This window comes from Numida meleagris, chromosome 9 (assembly GCF_002078875.1).
Source record: "Numida meleagris isolate 19003 breed g44 Domestic line chromosome 9, NumMel1.0, whole genome shotgun sequence".
Classification (NCBI taxonomy): Eukaryota; Metazoa; Chordata; class Aves; order Galliformes; family Numididae; genus Numida; species Numida meleagris.
The window spans coordinates 12,364,989-12,386,216 of NC_034417.1; the positions used below are offsets into that span (position 1 = coordinate 12,364,989).

General features: G+C 45.5%; 1 protein-coding gene across 1 annotated transcript; it reads right to left on the reverse strand.

Annotated features, from left to right (window-relative positions):
- On the reverse strand, positions 1,453-18,076 carry KIAA1024 (KIAA1024 ortholog). The gene is made up of 4 exons (XM_021407848.1): positions 17,922-18,076; positions 9,858-12,200; positions 8,135-8,389; positions 1,453-4,703 (listed from the first exon to the last, which is right to left on the reverse strand). Exons 2-4 carry the CDS (start codon positions 12,153-12,155, stop codon positions 4,506-4,508), a joined length of 2,751 nt encoding a protein of 916 aa, XP_021263523.1. The 5' UTR covers positions 12,156-12,200; positions 17,922-18,076; the 3' UTR covers positions 1,453-4,505.

Genomic DNA, 21,228 nt, shown 5'->3' on the forward strand with positions numbered 1-21,228 from the left:
TTCCTGAAAACATAGCAAAGAAAATATCAGAGTAAAGGAAATATCTCATCTTTACAATTACTCCCACAGACGCTTGCCTTTTCCCAAGGTGCACACCAACACAACTGACCTTTCCTTTAAATAGGACCACACTGCAGACAGTCTGGGCTGCGGGATACTTCATCTTCTTCCGTCTGTGGATTCAACGCGATGGAGTCACAGGAGCACCTCAGAGGGCAGAATATGGCCCAGAGATCCAGTATTTCACTTATGACTCTTTTACGTAACAGGCAGAACGATTCACCAAAGCTCTCCTTGAAATAAAGAATTTATTCAACCTGGCCAATTGATTGGTGTGAGCAATACACTCACAGAAGCAGAGATTGCACAGGGCTGTGTCCTTGTGGAAGATACAGAATTGCACATGGGAGCTTCCTTCTACCTCGAGACTCAGAGACTCTTTCCAGCAATGGCTGCAGAAACTTGGCAGCCTCCTGGCCTTCCAGCACAATGATGACACAGATAAGGTCTATATATCCTATACATTCAGTTTCTTGGCTAGGGAACTAGAGCCAGAGCCCTTTTTTGGCATGAGCCTGGCCACATTTAGCATCTTTATGACAGTTCCTATTCCTGGATTTGTGCTATAAAATAAAAATTCAGAGGGCACTTTCTCCTGTAATCTTCTGGACTTGATGGCTACAAGAGAAAAGTCTGAAACTGATGCGAGTTCGTGCTACAATCCCCCAAAATAAGGACAGTCCCTCCCAAGGGCACCTGTGCTGGTTTGCAGCCCAACCCATGGCCAAGGCAGACCCCACAGGGAGAACTCAACAGCCCCATCCTCAACAGGACTGCTAAAGCAATGCATGAAAGGGGTTTATGCAGCAGAGGTGAGGAGACTAGGATCTTATCCTACTGTGTTTCCTGTCATCGTTCACCATTTACATATGTCTTTTCTGCAGCTCCTTTTTGCAGTCTCTGATGCTGGATTACTTGTAGTTGCAACACCTGGAATTTTAAAAAATGGTGTTTTGCAATTAACAAGTCACAAGCAACAAATTAAATTCAGATGGAGATCCTAAGCAAATGAATCTCCTGCTGATAGGTAAGTGACTATACGTAGTTATCTGTTGTACCAACATAAAAGGAACAGCAGTTGCATAAACATGTAAGGGAACCAAAATATTAGTCGTGACCTTGTTAGAAGAGTTGATATGGCATAACTCAGTCGTGAAATAACCTATAAAATGAAATACTATGATTAGTGTCAAGAGCTAATCTCCCCGAAGCTCAGACAATGTAATGCAAAGGAGATTTTAAAAGAAACCCAACAAACTCATTTTTCATTATCTTCTGCCATCTTATTATTTCACAAGTAAGAAATCCATTAGCAATTCCTCCAAGAACTAGATAGGGTGCTTAGTTATCTAACACTGTGATGCTCGCCTTCCATGGCTATCTTGATGTCCCTGGAAAAGAAAAAGAGGAGAAGCAATGGAGTAATAAATTATTGTAACGGTTTCATTAAAACTTGGGACGCTGTAATTTTCAAGTTTATTTGGTATTATATTTAAATGAACCAAAAGGCAACATTGTACAGTTACTTTATAAAATAAAATTATTACATAGTACATTAACCAAAGCCCCATTAAAAAAAAAATCCTAAAAAGTCATTTGGGGACAGATTCTGTTCTTGCTCTTCTACACATATGATTTATGGAGCTGATTTCTGCAGCTCTTCTGTTTTAGGAAAAGTAAACAGGATTCGCCCCCAGAATGCTATTTATTTATTTATTTTTATAATTCTTGCAGTTGCATTTTATCATGTGTAATATATCAAGTTTATAAGGCATAAATACGAAAAACAGTTCAATATGCTCATCATTATTTTAATTAAATAATACAATCTAGGACACTTTTTTTTTTTCAATCACACCAAGGATTACAATGTACCTATAGCTTTAATTTATTTTTCTTTTTAAATACAAAAGTCTATCGTGTAGTGTACAGCATATACTAGTTGATAACTGGTTCACAAGGTTGACCACAATATTCTCACGGGTTTCTATTGTAGGACCTCCCCTTGCTTGATACATTCTGTGCAGGGACGAAGGGTCCCTCCTTCCTGGGCTGCTCTCTTCTGACAACATCAGCCCCCACTGCACCACCTTTACCTATTTTAAGCTAAGATGTGGAACCCAATGGGAAGCCTTGGGATGCCCATTTTCCACAGGGGAAGCCTAGGGATGCCCATTTTCCATAAGGGAAGGCAAGGTGGCGGCTCCCGGAGGTATTTGTGGAGCAGGTTGGTGGAGCCGGGCTCTGCCTTCCCCACTGCCCACGGACTCCCAGCACTGCTGAGATGCCCCCAGACGCTGCGGGAGCCAAATGGAGCTCAAATTAGGGATTTGTGCCAAACCATGCGCTGGCGTGCAGGGAAACTGCTGCCTCAGTGGGATGGGTTGCCTTTGTGCAAGGGAAGAATGGGAAAAGCACCTCAGTAAATTAGGGGTACTTGGATGCTGAGCTCTTAGGATAATGACTCCATCTCCTCCCAAATCCTCAGGGCGTTTGGTGTCCCTAATGCAAAAACTCCTTGATGCCAGCAAATGACATTAGGGCTTTCTGTTCTACCTGGAACCAGTGAGATTTCTACGTCTACAATCAACATAAATTGTGCATAAGGTAAACTGCAGAGCAATGGCCCTGCAGAGAGTATTCACATGTCTAAAATTAGACATCTTGCTGGCAGTTCTGAAACATCCCTGGGGGTTACTCTACCTGTCTATATTTACTACGTATGGAAGCTGAGCTCCTAAACATAGGTGCTCTGAATCACATGGTGATAAAAGGCCTAAGGGGAGCCCAGAATAGATGGTGTGAATTATTCCCTGCCTGCTGTGACTCCATCCTGCAGCACCTGGAAGGAAAGAGAAGTCTTGGTGTAGGAATGGGAGAAAACCACAGGATTTGGGTCAGGGTTGCATCAGGAGGTGCAGGTTTTAGTGTAGGCTGTGCATTCCATCATCCCAGAGAGGGATGGGCACAGGATGCTCTCTCAGCTAACTGCATGGCTGCAAAGGAGCCAAATTACCTTCCAAAAAGAGCATTCACTAAAAGGATCTCGTCCCCCTTAGAGGACAAGCAAGATCGCATTACTTCTTGAAAATACTTTTCTTTTAGACATTTTTCCCCATCTATTTGTGACAGAAGAGAAATACTGTCTGGGTATTTACTTTCACACACCATGGCAGGGAGTTTTTATCATAGCTTGAGAATTCCTTTTAACCTGCTATGTGCATTTGGGATAAAGCATTAAATGGATGTTTCTCGTGGGGTTACAGTCTTCTTGCTGCCCAGTAGAGTCAACCATCATTCTTAAGTACATTAGCATTAGGGAAGCAGAAGGGCTCCCTGCGCTGAATGCATTGCATTACCAGCAAGTTTCCACCAGCGCTGAAAAACTGTGCCCTTAATATAAGTGCTCAGTAACCACCAGCCCTGCAATTTGAAGAGCAATCTGAACTGTATAGAAGGCTTGCGGGAAAAGAACCTCCATTAGTACCCATTATGCCGTGATTTATGTTATGGGCTTAAAATAGCAAAATTAAACCGTTCTATTTAATCTACAGTCTAAAAAAAGGCACAAAGACTTTGTGACAAAATTATAACTGTTCAGATTACATTTGCAAGAACTTTAGCAGAGTGTTGCTTGGATTTACCAGCTTTGCTTGCTGGCAGGAGTGAAACTGAGACAATTCCACTGTCTGCGGAGGTAAAGAATACCCTTTTGGCAAGGCATGTTTGCCAGCTCTATGCAAATGTTATTCAACAGAAGCAACTAAAACCTCTTTTGATTGCTTTAGAACATAATCTTTTTGGTCTGCAGCACATTGTACTTACTTAAGTACTCAGTGATGATAGTGGGTCTTAGGGCAAGACCAAATATAAAGAGCCCTTTTTAATCTGAACATAGGAATGAACTCTGTTCATGGCTACACAGTCTGCTTTCATTCAAATGATCATGAAATACATAAATACTATAAAATAAATACAATACATTCAGAGTTTTCTACATTGTAGAGAGCTTTAAGACTTTCGTAGCTCCCCGATGTAATGCATATAGACCATTCCCTTCTATACAGCGCTACCTGCAGGTACTCACACCTCCACTGAATGCAACATAGCTCAGACAACCTTGCCCTTTTGCTGGATTCTCATCAGTCTCTGATCCTGGAAAACATTATATTGTCTCTTTAGGAAAAAAAATATTGCACTTCTAAAAATGCATAAAAATCTAATCGAGTTTCCATCAGCTCTGCCACACGGACCGTTATTTAAAATAATACTTCTCAAAAAGCGTTTTCTCTCGTCACTTTGTGTTTTGTCTGCATTTACAGCATTCTCCGCCGGGATATCCTCAGAACATTCCTCCTTAGCAAATTCCTTACAGTCTTGCCACCAGGTGTTTGGAACACGGAATGAGCTATTTGAGATGCACAGTCAAGGCTCTGTCCGTAGGTTCAGGATTTCATTGTACAAATGGGAACTACGATGACCAGAATCACTGTACAAGCGGCCGCTGCTATCAGGGCAGCTATCTTGCACACCTTTGCTCTTCTGAACTCGGCTTCTTTGCGCTTTAATAAGGAATCGTAGCCAGGAGTATAAATGTCTTCCATCCAGTATTCTAAGTTGTTCGGGTTTAAAGATTCTTGAGTCTAAAAATTAAAAGGAAACAGCTGTTAATTGCCTGGGATCTATCATCAATAAAGTAAGCAAAGCAAGTGTGCCTGAAGGCCTCCCAGCTGCTGCCTGGGTAAAGTGAGCTGTGGCTGCTTCATACATCCCTCCAACTCCATTTCTCCCAGTCCCACTTCCGTAAGGCTGATGGAAGCGGCAGCAAAATACTGCAAGAAATAAAATCCCGCAACAGTATAATGCTGCTGCAAAATCCCTAACACACTTCTGATTTGCTGGAAACTTCATCATCTGGGGTGGCATTTAAATAAGATCACTTTAATCTCCTTGGCAGCAGGGATGTCAGCAACCGGGCTGTTACTGCTTTCTCAATTATTAAAGCCCAGCTGGTGGGAAGGGTTCCTCACACACACTCCTTATGAATGGCATTTTACAACGCTAACCCTAACTTTGAATCACAGAACCACAGAATATCCCGAGTTGTAAGGGTCCCATAAGATCACTGAGTGCAACTTCTGGTTCCACACAGGCTTGCTCAAGACATTGGGTTTTTTGAGTGTTTTATTTCTTATGGTTTTTTATTTGTTTTTTTTTTTCTTCGTAATAGTTTTTGAGCTCTTTGAGCTTTATGTCTCCACCTTGCCTGTGGTATTTTTTCCTTTCATCCTCTCTCCAAGGGAAAACAGAAGGAAAAAAATGAAAAACCCAAAGAGCAGGCATTGTATTGCATTTAGCAGAAGAAAAGATAGCAAAAATGTGAAAGAGGAGAGAAAAAAACATTTTGAAAAATGACAACTTTTCCTTAAAGCTGTCTCCTGTGTCTGACAATCCAAAAGGCCATTTCTTTAAAAAATGAAAAAGATTCCCCATAGAATCTTCCCTCCCTCCCAGGGAGAATACTCTAACACACACGCTTCTGCACTCATAATGGGCCCAATGCAAAGCTCGCTGGACCCAGGACAAAGAAACTCCAGCAGACTTGAGAGGGATTTGGGTAAGCCTTTAATTGTCTCATTGAGATTTGTGGCCATGAGCTACTGGCTGAAACCTCTCTTTTCCTGAAAGCACCATTTGCTTTATGCAAAGAAGCACTCCAAGGCGGGGTTGTATAGTAGCCTCAGAAATAAACAATTAAGCAACAGTTTCATGATCATTTAAAGGAGATCTCTACGATAGCTGAAGCACAGACCATCAGCTGAGCCTCCACACTGCGTCATTCGTCCTGACACTGCCTCGTTATACACAGGACAAAGCATTGGGATCTCACCCAGACCCTGTGCCTTTGGCCCAAATGCAAATTTGCAATTTCTGCTTTAAAGGAAGATCAAGAGAAATTTTAAATGAGCAAACAACAGTAAAAACAAAAGCCGTGCTATGCTTCAAGGAAAACTTTCGGACCCCTCTGCATTGACATTGACCTTTTAACTACTTCAGAAGGAAGATGCATTATTAAAAAGGCCCATTACTGTTAATCAACTTCCTTTCCCATTTCATTGCCAGATGTAGGAATGTTCACTAAAGCACGATGTATTTACTTTCAGTTCTAATAAACTTTATCACTGGGAAAAACCCACTCATCTGTCTGTTCTTTAACTTTGTCAGTAAGCTCTATTATGAAGTCTAGATGTGAGGTTTGCAGAGTAGATGCAATTCCTACAGTCCTTTTTGGGTGGGAGAGAATCAAACCTGTAAAGTTTTATCACCTTTATCCTAAAGATAAATGATGGCACTAAGCTGCTTTCTCTGGTTTGCTCACAGTCATGCAGAGCTGCTTACATGGAAGAAAGCAGTCCTACAAAGACCAGATGGAGAACACTTCTCCCAGGGGAGTTGTGCTTCCAAATATCACCTCCCCATTTGCCTCTGCACAGCAGATAAGGGCTGCTTTGCTGCAGAGCCTTTGCTGCTTTCAGCCTACTCCTACTCTAGCACACGGGCTGCAATGACAAGGGAAGGAATCTGGTAAACCCCTTGATGCTTTTAAATCCCAGAGAGCAGCAGGCAGCCAAGGTCCCTGTGCTGCTTGGTTTCTCTCCGAATGCATTTCAGCCACAGAAAGGAACAGAGCTTGGTGAGGATAAGGGTGCTTGCATGAGCTGAGCCTGGAGGTAAATATGCTGTGCCCAAACTCCTGCATGATCATACAAGTTGCACTGTAGCACTGTGGGGGTGATAACATGGACTGCTGATCAGCCCTGGGCTGTAGGTCAGTGTGCTCCAACTGCTGCCAGCCCAGCAGCTAGCCAAGGCAGCTTGCTCAGCTCTGGGGCACGCACACGCCTGCAAGCAGCCCAAAATGCCTGAGGTCAGCACCAGTCCCCTGCTGGCTCCACGTGCTGCTATCCAGAATCTTAGAATTGTGTGATTTGGAAGGGACCTTTAAAGGTCATCTGGTCCAGTTCTCCTGCAATGAACACATACAGCTGCTCAAGTGCTTAGAGCCCCATGCAGCCTGACCCTTCTGTATGAGGACTGCAAATTCAAATATACTGTGGTTTGGGAAAATTGAAACCCAAAATTTGGGTTTGTCTCCCACTAACCAGATCTGCTGTTCTTGTTGCAGAAGAGACTGCTGGTTATTCTTTTCAGGCAATTTAGCAGTGTCTGCTTTAACAAGTTGTACAGCCTGGTAGAAGCAGATCAGCAGAGAAGCTTACTGCTTCTGAGACTCTGGATCGCCCCTTTTGACTTTGAAGGGAGGGCAGTGGCTTGGGACTACCTCTGGTTTGGCCCGTTAGTGGCTGGGAGTGCATCATTTGCTCAGGGAACACAATATGCGATACAGCTTAAAATGAACAAACCCAGCTGGCACTCTGCAATGTGAACCAAAATCAGGTAAGCAGGGACTACTGGGAGATTTACCACAGAGGCACACACACTTGCAAGCTGAACTAAGATGTGAGCAAGACACATCATTAACTGGTCTGCTCTTCATGTGACTGTAGTTTCCAGCAGCCACTTCAGTGCTATAGCAGAGATGCATTTCAAAGAGTTACAGTGTTGAATGTCTCCTACAAATATTTTTTTTCATGTTTCCAAAATGGAAAAAGCATTAACACAAATTCTCTGTGAACAATTCAGACAGAACAAGGATAAAAGAAAAAGCAGCAATGCCAGATTCTGCACCACTGCCTTGCTTTGAGCAGGGAGCAGTTCATCTCTGCACCCTGTTATCCCCGTCTTCTTCGTTAGAGCTACCAATATTGTGATGGCTTAGCAGACATCTCTCCATTACAGAATAAGAGGGAGCACTGACCTGACAAGGATCATCATTCAGCAATCAAACATCCACATTTTTCTTTCTCCTTAGCCAGGATGGGTAGGGATCAGCCAGACTAGTGGCTCAACACTAAATAGCTCCTTCCTGAGCTATCCAAATCCCTCCTTAAATGCATATTCTGGTAATACCCATTCACAAACAAGCCATTCACATCAAACAAATGGGACTCACTTGTAGATCCAATGCTGCAATCTTGCCTTTATCCCCTGAATTCCTTGTGTATTCTTCTATGGTCCACGATGGCTGGGCACGTTTCACTTCAGCCAGTTCTGTCAACCTCATGTCCGTGTAGAGCGGGTTGCTTTTCATGTGTGACTTGAGTGATGCAGGGTAAGGATGAGGGCTAAAGACTTGTTCAATCAAGAAAGCATCTTTTGGCTGTTTGGGTAGTCTATGTGGCTGTGGGATTTCGTATTGCCTGTCTGCCTGCAATAGGGTTCAAAAGAGTTTGAGAGAAGAAACAGGACTATGAGGGAGTTAAACACAGAGGACAGAGATATCCCTTTCAGATTCACCATAAGACATTGCTTAGGTCACAATAAGAAAAACACCGGCTAGAACAAAGGCTTTGGATGGCCTTAAACTGTTTGCCCACCCTCTTCTCGCAATCAGATCAAAGAGGCATTTTACAGACACGGCTCTCCATAGCATGAACACAAAGAAGATGCAGAAGAGGAAATTTAGGTTTTGTGCTGTTCGTGGGTTATAACACTATACTTAAAATAGCCCTGAAGTGCAGAAAAGCCTAGCTGACCTGGTGAAGTTACGAGTCCCATGCAAGCTTCCAGACTTGTGTTTCCAGATCAAATCTTGACAGGAAGACGTCTTGGAGTACTCCACACCACCCACTGTACCAATCCAACGTGATCCATACTCTACCACAGAAGTGAGGAAGGGACTTTCAAAGACAACATTTCATCCTGGGCAGATCAACGTACAGAAATGCCAGGAGTTGGGCTTACTAACTGTAACCCTTTTCCCCTTCTGCAATCCACTAATAACCCATGGTTTATGGCTTCTTGTTTATCCTGTTACACCTGTCCCCATCAAACTTCATCCTCTCCTTCCTCAATCATTCTTTGCCCTCGATCCCCAACCTAAGGAGTCACAGCAAGGCCATCTTACGTTCTTGGTAGACAAGGAAGATGAAGGATATCCAACACCCTCTACCAGGCTCCACTTCCACAAAACTGAAACAACTGCCCACAGCATGCACAATTGCAGCTGAGCAGCAACCATAGCCCAGCACAAGATAGCCATAATGGGTATATGATCTGCAAAGGCAGCGGTGGGTAGTGGTTGGGAGAGATGGTCAGAGATCTTCTGACTGACCAAAACAAGACAGTGGGGGGTTTAAGACATTTGTAAATGACCATGACAGTCAGATACATAACTACAGTTTGCATCTCATGGTGCACATACAAGGATTCTTTTCCTGAGTGAATTGAAACCATGAATATATTTTTTGTTGCCTTTTAAATATGCTGCTCTGATAATAGCCGTCAGGATGCAATTTCAAACTATCCCTTTTAAACCAATCTCTAGAGAATTTCAGACTGTAACAATTTTCCTCATACTCTTTTCACCACGTTAATTACCTGGCCTCCTTACATGAAGATGATGGAGAACATCATCTTCTTTCGAAGACTTCACCCAAATTACTCCTCTCTTTTTTTCAAAAGAGCGAAGTGCTTTTAGGAGCAACTTGACCATATTGCAGCTGCTCATCACAAAATATGTAGGTACAAAATCACTCAATTACGATAACAATGAAGACAGGAATAACATGGCAGGGCAAAGTATTGTCATACCCTGAAGCTTGTGATGACTGTGGAAGACATCCATAACCAGATTATTTTTAAGTGCTTATTATGAGAGTTAAGGCTGAAATTACCTCTTTAGATTTCCTGTGCCAGTCCTTGTTTTCTCCTCCATCTCTATCTTTCATCTCCTCTTCTGTGATGCCAACTTTGTTGGTATAAGTAATGGCTCTCCAGTCTCGGGGAGAGTTTGAAATACTTGCTATTTTGGATTCAGTTGCACTATTTTCCTCTGTTAATGATCTTGATGACCTCCTAGTAAACAAACTTTTTTTTAAGGCTTTTACTCGAAGACTCTCACTGTTGCTTCCACTGGCATCTGAACAGCACCATTCGGGATTGTTCTCTAGCTTGCCTCCATGGGGAGTGTTGTGGCACTGAAATATCTGCGGGGAGTTACTTTCATCTGATGCGGCATCACTTGTCAATGAGTTGAGATCTATTTGTACGCTGACCTTCTCTGGCTGCTGAATTTTTTGATCCAGCTTGCTTAATTTCCCCAGGACTTGGGAGATTTCTTCTCGGACACCTGAGAGTGATTCAAGTTTCTTCTCTATTTCGCCAATCCTCAAAACTAATTTGCAGACACTCGTTTTCAGTTCATCATCCACGTTACTGATATCTGCCCGGACCACTTTATCTAATTTGTTGCAGGCACTCCCGTTGGAGATTTTAGTCAAATTGTGCTCAGGTGAGCTGTCACAGTCTGATTTATGCACCTGAGACAAGGAACCAGTGCTATTGTAGCACGAAGACTGCATCACTCCTGTGGACCCACTAATACTCATGTCATCCAAAAACCGGAAAATGTCACTGATATCATCACTCACAATTTCAGAGTCATCATCTGAGTGCTTAAGAGAGTGCCGCTCTCCATACTTGGCTTGGCCAGGTGCACACAAATCCTTGCATTTCTTATGGTCCAGGACTTGCTGCTCTGTTTGTGTTCCAACACTCGTGGTTCTGTCAATGCTTAAGATTTGAACAGAAGTACAATTAATGCTTTTGTCCTTAAACTTTTTGACCGGCTCGTGTTTTTCCACATCTAGAATGGAAGGAATTTCTTTGGGTTTGTGTCCATTTTGTTTCACAGCATAGTTTGTCTGCATAATGGGTTGCTGATCCTTTGGATTTAGGTAGGACTGATGTCTGTCAGCTGAAGGGAAGTTTGGAGATGGGTTGTTTGAGCTCTGGTACCGCGGCTTCTCTTCTGACTGCTTCCTATTAAAAAATGATCGTTCAAAGTCAGGTACCTCCTCAGTATTTAAACTCCAGCTTTTAGCCGGCCAGGCAGTTTGTTTGGTTGGCTTACCAGTCCACTTTTTGGTGTCCTGGGGCCCAAGAATAGTCGTTGGACCAAAATATGTTGAAGCCTGAAGATCATCTAAGCTCTCATGCTTCACTCGTCTTTTATCTGGTATAGGAGAATAAACCGGATTCAAGTACTGGCTGCTGTATGGCATTTCAAAGCTGTGGTTGAAAAAAGTCTGCTTAGAGCTTTCTTTTCTGTTCTGAGGCTCTCTGTGTCCATCTTCCGGCTTTTTGTTGGATGGTATTAAGCTGGGAGATATTGTAATCAGATTATGAAAATCTTCTTTGAATATATTTCTTTTCTGGACACACGACTGCATCACAAATGGCTCATCATTTGAAATGAAAGTTTCTTTCAGGCCAGTGCTTATAGGCAAGGAGTCCTGGTCTGAAATTGATTCATTTTCAATGTTCATTGGGAAGTATGTACTCTGCATCTCACACGGTGGAGACGTCGCAATGGAGTAGGACGCCAGTGCCTGCAGCCTGTCCAGGGAGGCAGCCCGGCCCTTCATCTCCTTGTTAACACCAAGCAAGAAGTTGGGTTCTGATGAAGGAACAAACTGCTGGCAGTCTTTGCAGTCCATCTTTCTGCATTTTGAAGACCTTCTTACTGCAAAGCCCTGGCTGAAGTCCTGCTCGCTCAGCTCACAGTTGGGCACACACTCTGCCATGTTGCAGATTTCCGTGTCAGACCTACATGACTCAAAGGACTCCTTCTTCTTCACTTTCTGCCTTGCAACTGGAAGTTTCTCCTTGGCCACACCCCCGTTCATTTGTATGAGGTTGAATATTGTTACTATATCTGCTGCCACCATGATTTTCTTTGATTGCTGATTGTTTACAGTGCATCGCATTTTGTCTTTGAATAGAGTCGCTGGGAAATTAGGATCCAGGCAAGCGGTGTAAAACAGCACACTACGGAGTTTGGCCAGCTGGGACAAATCAAACCTTGCACAGAGTGACTTGCAGAGATCCTGGTAAGAAACAGTATTCTGCTTTGTGTCCAGCTCCTCCAAGATCTTCACCAGGAAGAGAGAGGTTTCCTGGTTGGACTCCATAGCTTAAGCGTATTTTGTTGTTTAGCTGGAAACTGTGTTCCACTTCTACAGCAACACACAACAGCAAACAGAAAAGATTGTAAGGCACCCATAGATAATGTCCAGGACCTTGTAATTTAGCCACAGATGGGACCTGACTCTCTAGTCATGCAATGAAGGGCTTGGTTGTATAACCCAGCCTCAAGTTTCCAACCTCCAAGGCTGTAATCCTAGCATCAATGAAGTCAATAATGCCTAAATGGAAGCAGGATTTCATCCAAGGAGGCTCATTTGTGTCAGTATCTGCCAAAATGAGCAAGTGAATAAACAGTAGAAGCTTTGCAGGGGCTGAACTCATGGCACATGTACTGTCACAACCTGCTTGCTACTGGGCTCTCACAAATGGAGAAAAGAGCAGAAAGAGTTAAGAAAAGAAATCTCACAATCTTGAAACCAATCCAGCAGATGCTAGAGGGCTGGCTGCCAATCAGGGAGCATCTGAAGGCTGAGAAACATCAAGGACAAAGCACATCCTCTTCAGTGATGTGCTCCCAGAGAAAGCCGGGCAATGCAGCTCCATTCACCAGCCTGAGGAGACAGGGCAGAGGTGGTGAGCAAAGGCTGCACGTTTCTATGGATAACAGGAATAGCTCAAGCAAGCACAGCTAATGTGAGCAATGTATTGGGAAGGTAGTAAAACCCTGCTTTCAGAGTGGAAAGCAACCTCTGGCTGTTATGGATCTGGAAAGGATGCTGGCAATTTACAGGACTAGGCAGGTCACAGTATGCTGCAATCTGCCAATTCCTGTGCTTGGTCACTTTGTTATTCTTACTTATAGGAATGACACAAATGTTTCTCCTTCCCCAAAGGCTGTGGTATCTCCCCCCGTTCATTCCCACCCTTAGATGTCCCTGGGAATGAGTCTCTCCATCCTCACCAAGTGCAGAACATCTATCTGAATGACAAAGCACAGGTTAGGCTTGCAAGGTTCCTTACTACTCCTTAAAAAATTCACCTCCCATCCAAAAACATCGGAATTCCTAAGCACTGAGCAGGAACAGTGAACTCCTTCTCCTGTGGCCTTTCATCTTGACCCAATGTTACACTGCTGATCACTATCAGTGTCAGAAGCCAGCGTACATCAGCTTTCATAGCCAATGCCACAGCAGCATCTTCCGCAGGGAAAAAAAGAAAAGCAGTTGCCTGTAAGGAAATCTCCATGCAGATTTGACTGCTTATTTCAGAAGCATCTTCCTGCTGCCTATGATCAGGAGTTGAGTAACAACAGCATGAATGTGTCCCTGTGATAGTAAACACCACGCTCAGAAACCAATGGCTACAGGGATTTTCCAGCACCTCTGCTGCAAGCATGTTTGCTTTTAAAGCTCCCGTATTATGCTCAGCAGCACAGCTCTTCTGCTAACTGATAGGAGAGCAAAAATGTTATATTGCTCAGTGCTCCGCTGCAGAAAGTAATGCTGAAAGCTGGAGGAGGATGGTTGTACCCTTTTCCTCTTTATCAACCGAGTGTGCTTGTGCACAGCCTCTTTATCACCCTGACTTTGCATCTCTCTGACATGTCACCATTAGGAAATGAAACGTCCTGGCTAGGTCCAAGCTGTTCTAATCTGCCACCAGAGCCACCAATTGCTCCTAGAATTAACTTTACATGTGGGGCCAGCAACCAGGGGACCAACCCAGCAACTCAATTTTCAGCAAGGCTATAAATCTGCCATTTGTGGAAACAGTGGCAATTTGCTGTTTTGCTACCTCACTGCTGAATACAAGCAAAAGCAAACATCTCCTCCCTTCTGGAACTTCACAGCTTCTCACCAAATCCGCACCTGGACGTGCATTTTCACAGCCTGATGTACTCTTTGCTCTGCCTGCACCAGCCTGCCAGAGCCCTGCTTTCTCCCCACTCACCCTCCTGCTAAGATACACAGCTAGTCACTGCGCAATAAATTACCTCTTAAAACCATTAACTCATTTTTCCCCCCTGCATTTCCCAGTGCACTGTCTTTGCTCTGTCATCCCAATGAAGAGAACCCAGGTAGTTTCTCAAAATTTTCTATTTTGACGAAGCCATTCTTACAGTACCCCTCCCATTAGAGGTTTCAACTTCCTCTCAGGTAACTAAACTTCATGAATCCATTATATAGAATCATAGAATCATTAAGGTTGAAAAATACCACTAAGATCACCTAGTCCAACCATCAACCCACCCTTCACATGCCCATTAAACCATGTCCCTCTGTGCCACATCCCCACAGTTCTTGAGCACCTCCAGGAACGGTGACTCCTCTACCTCCCTGGGCAGCCTGTGCCAGTGCATCACCGCTCTTTCTGAGAATAAACTTTTACTAATACCCAACCTGAACCTCCCCTGGTACAACTTAAAGCCATTACCTCTTGTCCTACAACTTAGGTGCAACCTGCTTTTCAAAGTGCTGAATGTCGACAACTTCAGTAGGGCTCAGAGGAAGCTCTGGCTAACCCCATATCTCACATTGCATAGCTGCACCAGCACCAGCAAGGAGCCTTGGCAGTCAGCTAACAGGGCAGCATGGGAACAAAGAGGTGACAGAGGCTTTGAAACAGGGGTTGTTGAGAGAACTGAACTGGTAGAGGTGGGAATTTGGCCAATTTGTGCAACTGAGGCTGAGCTCTGGGAGTTGGGAATGGAAAAGGCAGTTTGCAAAATTAGATGCAGGCCTTGAGGAGAAGCAAGCTAGCTGGGAGCCAGAATCATTATCATTCCCTCTTCACCCCTTGGCTGTTCACAAACACCTCTCCGGTGTGACCATGCTCAGGTGTAAAAGGTTTATTGGGCTTCAGACTGGGCATGGAAGTGGGAGCGCTCCTGTGTCAAAGCATCAGAAACGCTACCAGTGGAACACACAACAGATTCAGGCTGTGAGAATAGAATGGGATGTAATAACCCAGAAGGACTATACATGACAGCCTCCAAATCTTGTTTCCAGGCAAACCTGGTGCCCAGGCTTTTAGTGGCACGTTAGGGTCTCCTGTCTCTTGTTATGCCTGTGACAGAGGCAGCAGCCTCCTGGGAAGTCGCTGTGGGAGCTACCACATCCCCAGCACTGGGGCCATATTCATTTATCACCTCTCAAAGCAGAACCAGAATAGACCTGGACGTGGCACATAAATACAAAGCTCCAAAATAAGAACAGGAAGAACTTTTAGAGAGGGCACAGAGTCGTGAACCAGTTAAAGGCAGCAAAGAGAATGAAAGCACCCACAGCAAGTGCATCAGCACGGGGGCTGCTCGGATGGCCTCAATTCCACCCGAGTTCTCCTGCCTTACCTTCACACTCAGTCTCCCCCCGGCCCCGACCAACTTTGGCCTCCAGAGACATGGAGCTAACTGGGCACAGGGACAGGATCCAGCTTATTTATCCTCAGCGAGACAGCCTCTGATCAAACGAGCCACTTAACACTTCATCCTTAATGATTTTCTTCTATTAACTCCAGGAGAGTTACTTGGACTTAGCTTCCTCAGCCCCGACATCTGCAGCCCTAATAGCACAATTATATCACAGCATGGACTGTGCAGCATCATATTGCATGGGCAGTCGATGGGCTCTGGCTCTGACTGTGCGCAGATGAGCTCCGGGCTCACCGCAAATCAATGCCTTCTTGCCCTGCACCAAGAGCAGCAAGCAGAGCTCTCATCTTACCACAAAGATGCTCGCAGTCTCTGGGGGGACAGACCAAGAGTAAGGCAGCCTCCATCACAAGGGGAATGTGCTGCTCTCTTTTCTGGTGGCTCAACCCAGCTTTGGGGCATGACACCTTCAGCCCAAACCCTGCCCCACCGCTTTGGGGCACACCAATCCCAACATGGGACTCCAAGTCCCACCTCTGGCAGTAGAAAGGAGCCTTGCACAAGCCCAAATCAGAGCTGCTGGCAGTCAGCCCATGTTATCCCCCTCCGTGATGCCCTCCCTCATATCCTTCCCTGCTCTCGGTGCCTCTGACATTTGCTCTCCCCGATTCCCAGTGCTCACACACAGATGTGGTTACCGGAGACATCATTTCCTTCTCCTTTTGGTTTGCTTTCATTCTGGTGGCTACTGGGCCACCCTATAGCACCATCACCTTGACCACAGATAGATGCAATCCTCGCATCAATTCCACCAGGAAGAGAGAGCTACTTCAGTGCAGGAGAACATTAATACAGAGGCTGTAATATGCTGTTTTACTATTAGCTTCAGCTCATAAATCTTGCAGCCTGTCTTCCCCGCGCCAGATACAATAAAACAAGGCAAGCAGGGTGTACTGCATGAAACACGGAATGCATGGAGACAGGGTTCCGTTTTTGTTTTCTCTAAAACTCACAAATACATTTCGCTACCCACACATTAGGAAATGCTGGCGGACAAGCACCCCGAGCTCTGTTTTCTTTCCACCCAGTGGAAGCAATGTCCCTTCCCACATGCCTTATTTCTCCCCCTGCCTTCTGCTCATTAAAAAGAAAACTCAAAAGTGCACTTCAGAGCCCTGTCCGTGCAATGGGAATGGAAAAGCCCTCTCAAGCAGCTCTGGCTCACGCAGTGTCAGAGAGACCATACCCTCAGTGTGGAGGGAGCTGTGCCGGCTCCATGCCGTGCTGCCCTAACCGGGTTTTAATTCACTCCTCCGGAGCCAGAGAGGAAGAATGGCTGCAGCCGGGCAGCCCGGAGGGGCTCATTCACCAGCACTGTTCTGCACGGGAACAATGCACACTTAGCATCCTCACGGGCATCACCACCGCTGACCCCATCCAGGTTCACCTGGTGTGGGCTGACAATGGCAGAAGTTGCTGTTTTCTAGCACTGTGTTTGAACAAGCCCTGTGAAAACACACTGTGCTAATCCAGCTCCTAGCAGAGTCTGTGCTGTAAAGAGACTCTGCACTTCAGCTCCTCGATAAAATCCAGCAGCCTCCAAAGCCTTCTGGGGCATCAATTGATGGGGAACTTGTGGGTAAAGGCAGCGTGTCCCCACGGCAGTGTCAAACAGGGTTTGCCATAGGTTTTTCTCGCACAATAACATCAGACTTATTATTTATATTGTTCAGTTATGTAACACAGGTTAAGGTCTTTGTGTGGTCTGGCAAAGTGCAAACAATCAGTCTAAAACCACGCAATAAATTACTTGAATTATTACTGCATCATATGCTCCTAGTTATTCTTTGCCAACTACCGGCCAACAAACACACACAAACACTGTCCTGCCAATGTAATATATCACAGCACACCCAAATGAAATTTTTTCCCAAAAATTTCTGCACACTGAAACAAACACCACTGCAAACACTGCCAGACAAATAAAGATCAAGTCAAATGTGAGCGATTCGTTCCATCTGTGCTCAGCCAGCATTTCTGCATGGCAAACCTACAACCACACCAGACCTCACTTTGCTCAGATGGGCTCCCTCAATCCACGGGGTGCAGTATCTCCGTCATGGTTTTGGGGGCCCAGGTTGGGGCTTGCAGTCTTGGTCACCTCCAGAGACAGAATAATCCATGTGGGACTATGCTGCATGCCGAAGTCATAGAGTTTCCAGATTTTTAAGTTCCCCCTTTCTGGGGGAGCCCAACAAAGAGGTGACACCCCCAGGTGCCAGCAAAACACTTGGGGCTTCCAACCTGCACCCCATATCTCAAACACTGGGGGGTATCAGTGCTGAGGTCACCTCCCTCCCTCCAATCCCCGCATCCTCCCGGCAGATGGGGACCGCTTGTCCCCTGTACCCCATCCTGCATGCCCCCCCGCGAGGCTCACCTGGGGCTCCGCCTGCCTCTTGCCAGGGGAGCGCGGCCGTCAGGGCTGCCCCTTCCTCTGCAGCAGCCGCTTCCCAGCCGGGAGGAGGAGGAAGAGGAGGAGGAGGAAGAGCCCGAAGCCCCAGCAGGATGCCATAGCGCCGGGCTGCGCTGACAAAGGCAGTAGCAGGTTGGCACGGGAGGAGGAGGAGGAGGGACAGGAGGAGGGAGGGGGCTGCACAAGCCGAGCCTCCCCGCGCCGCCCCCCGAGCCCGCAGCTGCAGGAGGGGATTCAGCCCGGCTCGGCGGGAGCCAGCGCTGCGGCACCGGGGCTCGGCGCCCAACCGGGGATGCTGCATCTTCTGGGCTTTATAAAATCCTTATCGTGCGGTGGATTTCGCAGCCTCCCAGCATCCAGCTTTCAGCCCTGTTTCCTTCCCGCACCCCAAATCCATGGACTGGGTGTCTTACTACAAAGGGATGCAGGTGTGCTGGAGCATCTTCCCACTTGTGGCTCGATGCAGGGGGTACCTCGCTCTTCCCAGCATCCATCGCTTTGTGCCCTCCGTGCTGAGGATGCCATGGCCTCATGGTGCTGTCCGTGGTACCGAACCACCACGCACACGGGATGGTGGCCCTGGTACCCAACCTCCTCACGGAGAGGGATGGTGGCCCTGGCTGGGATGGGGTCATGGGCACAGGGCATGGCTGCACAGGGCAATCAGCACCTCGGCTGTTGCATGATACACATGCAGCACCAAGGCACGCTCACTTGCCAGAGCTCAGTCAGCGTCAGAGCAATGCTCCATTCCTGATGGTCAAACTTGCTGTGCCACCCAGGAAATACAGCAGAGAACTTGTACTAGAGGTGTTGCTAGGTGGATAAAGCAGAAAGGTGTCAAAGTGTCATCTTTAATCTCAGAGTAGTCTTCAGGAGGTAAAATGTTGAGTTTTCTCTCCTAAATGAATTCATTCAAAGGACTGCATGCCAGGGACAACAGGGCACTACAGAAAAACCAGCATAAAGCTCTGCGTCTTGCTTACTCTGACAAACTTGGGTACAGATCTGTCTGCTTTTCTGGAAAAAAGGGGTGTCAGGAGAGGGTTTGTGCCTGAAACCCACTGATGCACAAAGTCCTTCCACTGACTTTGAAGAAGAACGTACTTGATTCAATGTCTACAAATACATTGATAGAATACACTGAAAAAAAGGGTAGGTGTCACACTGAGTGACATGATTAAGTGGTATGGTGATGATGGAATGATGATCTTCAGGGATCTTCCCAATATTTATGATTCTCTCTCTCTCTATATATATATATACATATATAGGTGTATACATATATAATATAAAGACACATGCACACAACAACTAATAAAAGAAGAAAAGGTAAAAACATATATTTGCAAATTGAAGGAGTTCGTACTGCATTTATTCTTACCCACCACAACACAGAAATGAAAGAGGCAGTGTCCTTGAGCCCTATTTTCCATGCTTCTCTCTGAGAGTTTTGTGCTCTAAGAAGCCACTTAGTCGTAAATTGCATGCTTGGATGACTTCAGCCCTATACCACATCTTATAGTGCATGCCTTCAGGTCACCAGAATTCACCACAAAGCTGTGTCCCTCAAAACTGCAAATACTAAGAAAGAAAAAGCCAAAGCCGGGCTGCAGCCAGAGCACAGTTTGGTCTCTTCCTGTTGTTCCCTCACTTCCCCCTCAGCATACAGAAGTTACGTGTAATTGATGGCAAGACTTTCATTAGCTGTTCGTACACTGTGACCAGTAGCAGATATTAGGAGTCACCTGCAAAAAGCTGGTTTGAAACAGTGAAATGCTGCAGGTGGTTTCACAGACACAGTGGTGTGTCCTGAGCTGAAGGCAACTCTGGAGAGAAGGAGGTCGAAACAGCTCTCATGTGCAGCAGAGACCGCTCTAAACAGGGAACTCTCTCTAACAGCCCAGGATGCTGCAGGGAGACACATCCCCCACTTTCCCATCTGGACACCAAAGGCCCCAGTCCTCACCTCTACAACCCCAACCAGGTTGGGCAGCAGCTTCAGTGAGAATCTCATCCCAGGAGAGAGCACCAGAGCAGCTCTCCCTGTCCCAATTCCAATTTTAGCACCATCATCGTTTCCCCTCCCCACCTTTCCTTGACGTCTGCACTTAATTTTCCACACTCCTTTTCCCTTTCATCTCATTCCTTCAATCTCTGGCGCATTTTCCTTGTCTAACTCCTTCATAGCTTCCACCTTCCCCCCAGGCTCTCATTCTTCCCATTCAGCCTTTCCTCACAGTTTTAGGGCTGGTGATGTCCCCTTGAGCCAAGACTACACCCATCTGCCCTCCTCATGTTCTAGGGATCTCAGGAACCCCCAGATCATTTCCTGATGAATCTTTTTATCTGAGAGTTAAAAGAGAACAAATTTCATTTTGCCTTGGACCTGACCTGGCTGCTTTCCTCCCCATCACAGTCTGGGTGAAACATTTGTTTCTCTCGGAGGTTAAGACAAATACCCAAACTTCCTGTGTTGTTAAATAGCACTTAGCAATATGCAGCCTGCAGTTTGCTATTTTTATCAAGCACTCCACGTTTGCACTCCCTCAGATATCTCAGTAGAGTACCAATATTGCTTAAGTTGGCTTCTGTGGCCAGTGTGCAGTGAGTGATTGATAATGGGCAAACTTCTTGTTCAGCTGAACAGTTTTCAGCACAGGACCACTTGAAATATAGCAACAGTAAAAAACAGTCTGTAGAACAGCATCCACCCATACCAGATGTACTGACTGGAGATTATGCCAAATGTTCAAAGCAGTACACTTGATGCTAGTTCTAGGCTGAAGTGAGTTTTTCCCCCAGAATACTTACAAACAAAGAGACAAGTAAATCTGGAGCACAACAAATAACATAAAATAATTCCATGAGTATTTATTTAAATTTTACAGAGAGTTTCAGGTTGGATATTAGGAAAAATCTCTTCTCAGAAAGAGTGGTGAGGCACTGGCACAGGCTGCCCAGGGAGGTGGTGGAGTCACTGTCTCCACAGGTGCTCAAGGAACGTGGGGATGTGGCACTGAGGGACACAGTCAGTGGGCATGGTGGGAGTGAGCTGATGGTTGGACTAAATAGTCTTTCCCAACACTAACAATTCTATGGTTCCCTCTGTTTTGCTGAATTCATTTTGAGTAGGATGGGAACCAGCCACCTTTTGCTGGTCTAAGTGCCCATCAGAAACAAGCTCCAAAAGCAGCCCAATATTGTATGTTCAAGCATTCATAAAATGAACTTTTAAGACCATGTACAAAAACACAGATGACTGAAGCAG

Coding starts and splice junctions, on each gene's coding strand:
- KIAA1024 (XM_021407848.1), bottom strand. CDS start 12,155: ATGGAGTCCAACCAGGAAACCTCTCTCTTCCTGGTGAAGATCTTGGAG. Junction 8,390..9,857: donor GGCACAGGAAATCTAAAGAG/GTAATTTCAGCC, acceptor ACCCTATTGCAG/GCAGACAGGCAATACGAAAT. Junction 4,704..8,134: donor TTGCAGCATTGGATCTACAA/GTGAGTCCCATT, acceptor TTTAATTTTTAG/ACTCAAGAATCTTTAAACCC.